The 4,577-nt window shown below is 38.3% G+C and overlaps 1 protein-coding gene across 1 annotated transcript; it reads left to right on the top strand.

Annotated features, from left to right (window-relative positions):
• Window positions 1–1,581: 1,581 nt before the first annotated feature.
• LOC107005057 lies at window positions 1,582–4,318 on the top strand. Its single transcript, XM_015203540.2, has 4 exons — window positions 1,582–2,608; window positions 2,721–3,425; window positions 3,513–3,631; window positions 3,712–4,318. The coding sequence occupies exons 1-4, from the start codon at window positions 1,582–1,584 to the stop codon at window positions 4,159–4,161; spliced, it is 2,301 nt and encodes a 766-aa protein (XP_015059026.1). The 3' UTR covers window positions 4,162–4,318.
• Window positions 4,319–4,577: the final 259 nt, after the last annotated feature.

Here is a 4,577-nt window from a genome sequence, read left to right as displayed (position 1 = left end):
TTTGTCAGAAAATGGAGAAAATAGAAAGCGAAGTACAAATGCTAAAAAAGACAGTTAATAGTCAGCAGCATGACTCTAAACATGCGGAGCTAAGTCAGCAGCATGACTCTAAACATGCGGAGCTAGAAGGTGACGTTGGGAAACACCTTAAAACCCATAAAATGTTAAATACAGCTGCAGGTAGCACATCTACAGGAGGATCAACTACAAAAAAAGAAGATGGTAAGACAAAATATACAAATACCAATATGAATAAACTATTCTCCAGACCATACCTTCCAGAATACACCCAAAAAGATGTATTTGTTCCTCCACAAGTAAATACCTACAAAACCAGTTTGGATTCACACAAACAAATATATAACCATATCACCAGGACGTATATAGAAAATATACACAAAATCCAAACCTTTTTGAATCTAAACCCCAGAGCTAAAAATACCCAAAATCCAAATGAAAATTATATAACCCAACACTTACAAGGATATAATAAACTCATAGCACAACCATGTACGAATTCAAATCTAGTAGCAACTTGCTACAATTATGGACTTTTAAGTACAGTATACACGATAACAGGTGAAGAAATAGCTAAGATACCAGAACTATACAAAACGTTTCTACATTACAAAAGAATAACTAAAGGAACTTTATTTTATACAAAGTTTTATTCAGCAACTGCGGAAATATTATACGACGAATCAAACCTATAATACAAGTTATCAAGATAGGTTTGACCAAAGAAATGATAATCCCGGAGAAAATAGAAATGCAAGAAGAAATACAAAGGGTAAATATCCCAGAATTCTATGCAAATAAAAGAACTATTGGGATAGCTACCATTTTGAATGAATTATCGAATAATTATCGAAACAGAAATGCAATTTGGAACTACTACAATCCAGGGTTATGAAAGGCGCTCGCCTCATCGCCAAAGGCGAGAGGCGAGGCGAGGCGAGGGTGTCTCGCCATTCACTGCCGAGGCGAGGCGAGGTGAAAAAGGCGAGATAAAGGCGCTGAAATGGCGAGATAAAGGCGCCGCCTTTTTGATTAAAAAAATTTTGACTTAATAGTTTTAGTCAAAATTAGGGTTTTTGTTTACTTTCGAAAACCTCTGAAACTCGCGACTCTCTCTCTCTCTCGATCGATCGATCGACTCCTCTTCTCCCTCGCCGGCCCTCGCTGTCCCTCGCTGGCCCTCGCTGCTCCCTCGCTGTCCCTCGCCGGCCCTCGCTGCTCCCTCGCCGCTCCCTCGTTGTCGCGACTCGCGTCTCTGCTTCCTCGCTCTCCCTCGCTGTCGCGTGTCTTCTCCGTCGCCGGCGACCTCGCGACTCTCTGTTTTCAGGTAATGTCGCGTCTCTGTTCTTCTTCTTCTTCTGTTCTTCTTCTTCTGTTCTTCTTCTTCTGTTCTTCTGTTCTTCTTCTTCGAAAATTTCTTCTTCATTTTTTTTTTTTGGTAAGCTGCGTAAGCAGCAGTAAGGACTTCAGTAAGTGTTAATTTTTTTTTAAGAATTCTTTTCCTAAGACCTAATTATTTATTCCAATATTCCTAAACAGCGAATTAATTGAATTTGATAATCAATGGCGGATGCTAGCAAAAAGAGGGATATTGGATGGAATTATGGCACTCAAGGAGCGACGAAAGATTCGGTCACTTGTAACTTTTGTGGGAGTACTTTCAATGGTGGAATAACGCGACACAAACAACATTTAGTGGGTGGTTTCAAAAATGTTAAACAATGTGCCGCTTGTCCGTCGGAAATTAGAGAAGAAATAAGGGCTTATATGCAAAACAAAATAGCTAATAATCCCAAATTTCAAATGAGGCAACCGGAAGAATTTGTTGATATTGATGATCTTGATGAAATGGATGATTATGTGGAAATGAGGCCTCCCTCCAAAACTCAAAGGATATCTTCTAGTGGAGGTTCATCCACCGCACGGAGTGTGACGAAAGGACCTTTGAACCTCTATTTTTCACAAAAATCAACACAAAAAGGAGGCTTAGAAAAAGGAGGAGGAATCGAAGAAACAAAGAAAATTCTAAGAGAGCGTGCGGTAAGTGCTTTTGCAATTTGGATGTATGATGCCGGGCTCCCTTTTAATTGCGTCAATCACAAATCATTCGATAAATTTATTGAGGCGGTTGGACAACATGGCCCCGGAATGAAGCCTCCTACATTCCATGAAGTTAGAGTCACTCACCTTAAAAAAGAGGTGGATAAAGTAGAAAAAATTGTTGAGGAGCATAAAGTGCAATGGACAAAGTTTGGTTGTTCCATTATGATGGACAAATGGACGGCACGAAATGGCAAAATGATCATCAATATTTTGGTGAATTCTCCAATCGGTAGTGTATTTCTTGGTTCGGTTGATGCTAGCAATGAATCTACCGATTCCACCAAAATGTACAAGTTATTTGAAAGCACTATCGAAAGAATTGGACCGGAAAAAGTGGTACAAATTGTCACCGATAATGCTAGTGAGAATGTCAAAGCGGGAAGTATGATAATGGGTGCGTATCCACACATTTATTGGACTCCATGTGCCGCTCATTGCATCAACTTGATATTTGGTGACATATTCAAGGTTAAGCCATATGCTTCCGGTAATCAAGCTATCCTTTAACTTTATTAAGTTTCTTTATAGTCAATAGTCAATAGTCAATACTCAATAATTTATTAGCTACTAATTAATTTAATTTAATCTTTCTATAACAGTTTTTAAGAAGGCCATCAGAATCCATTCTTACATTAGTCAAAGGCCATTGTTGTTAAACTTGATGAGAAAATTCACCAAAGAAAGAAATTTGGTGAAACCGGCCAAGACAAGATTTGCAACGGCATTCTTAACTTTGAGAGCTATGTACATTCAAAGAAAAAACTTGAAAACTTTAGTCCTCTCAACCGAATGGAATTCAAGCAAATTTGCAAAGGAAACTTCGGGGAAAGAAGTTGCCAATCTTCTTATTTCTATCCACTTTTGGAATGATGTTGTTCGGGCACTTACAGTTTGTAGCCCTTTGACAAAAGTGCTTCGTTTGGTGGATGGGGAGAAAAAACCACCAATGGGTTATATTTATGAGGCAATGGATAGAGCCAAAGAAGCTATTGCACATGGTTTTCGTGGAGTTCAGAAGCATTATGAGAAAGTGTTTCAAATTATTGATGCAAGGTGGTCAGAACAACTCCATCGGCCTTTGCATGCTGCAGGCCATGTTTTGAACCCAGGATTATATTATAAAGCTGAAGAAGAGGGAACTTTATTACAGAGTTTGTGGACCGAGTATTATGCATGTGTTGAGAAGTTGGTCCGTGATACAACAATACAAGATGCACTAATCGCTGAGCTTCCTAAGTACAAAATGGCGGATGGACTATTTGGTTGTGGTCCGGCTAAAAGAGCTAGAGACACAAGGTCACCGGGTAAGTGGGTTGATTTAGATCTTACATTCTTACTTATATTATTTGACTTACTTATAGTCACTAACCTTTAAATTTATTTTATTATAGTTGAATGGTGGTCACTATTTGGTAGTGAAACACCAAACTTGCAAAAGTTTGCCATGAAAGTGTTAAGCCTAACTTGTAGCTCATCTGGATGTGAGCGAAATTGGAGTGTGTTTGAACACGTAAGTAAAAATTTATATCCTATTTTTCATATTATATTATTATCAATATCAACTAGTTAATATCAATAACTTATGCACAGATTCATTCCAAAAAGAGGAATAGGCTTACACTATCGCGTCTCAATGATCTAGTGTACATTAAGTACAATAGAACATTGAAACGCCGTTATGATGCTCGTGATCTTATTGATCCAATTCGCTTGGATAACATAGATGATTCCAACGAATGGTTAGTTGGATGCCCCGAAGATCAAGATGATGAACTAGTATATGAGGATGATGATCTTACTTGGGGTAGTGTTGCTACGGCAATTGGAGCGGACGAGAGTATCTATCATCTTAGGGGACTTTCTTCAAGATCAACAGTACTTGACAAGGGCAAAGGAGTAGAAAGTACATCTTTAAGTTCATCTTCAAGTAGGACTCGGACACTAATTGATGAAGAATACGAGGAGGAAGAAGATGAAGAGCAATATAATGATGTAGAAGATTTTGATCTTCAAGAGTTGGATAATTTTGAAGAAGAATAGACTTTTAAAGTTTTGGTTTATTGTATTTTGAATTGTTTGGTCTTTAAAGTTTTAGACATTCTATTGGTTTTTGAATTGAATATTTGCTAATATGTGTTATTGCTATTAAGACTTTGGATAAAATATGCAATTAAATATTTTTAATTTTTGGTATTAATTGGCGCCTTTATTCAAAAAGGCAAGCGCCTCGCCGCTCGCCTCGCCGCGTGGCGAGGCAGGCCCTTGTCGCCTTTTGTCGCCTCTCGCCGTCCACAACACTGCTACAATCGAGATCAGACGATGATATATTCCAATTGCAGAGAGCTAAAAACAGCAGATATGGAAGAGCTACGCCAATGAATACTAAGCCTACTGAAACCAGAGCAGCCACCTACCACAAGAGCTATCAGAAAAAATTTTATTTCACAAAATATGAT

Source organism: Solanum pennellii, chromosome 11 (assembly GCF_001406875.1).
Source record: "Solanum pennellii chromosome 11, SPENNV200".
NCBI lineage: Eukaryota > Viridiplantae > Streptophyta > Magnoliopsida > Solanales > Solanaceae > Solanum > Solanum pennellii.
Note: the sequence above shows the minus strand (reverse complement) of the source record. Positions and strands in the feature narration are given on the sequence as shown.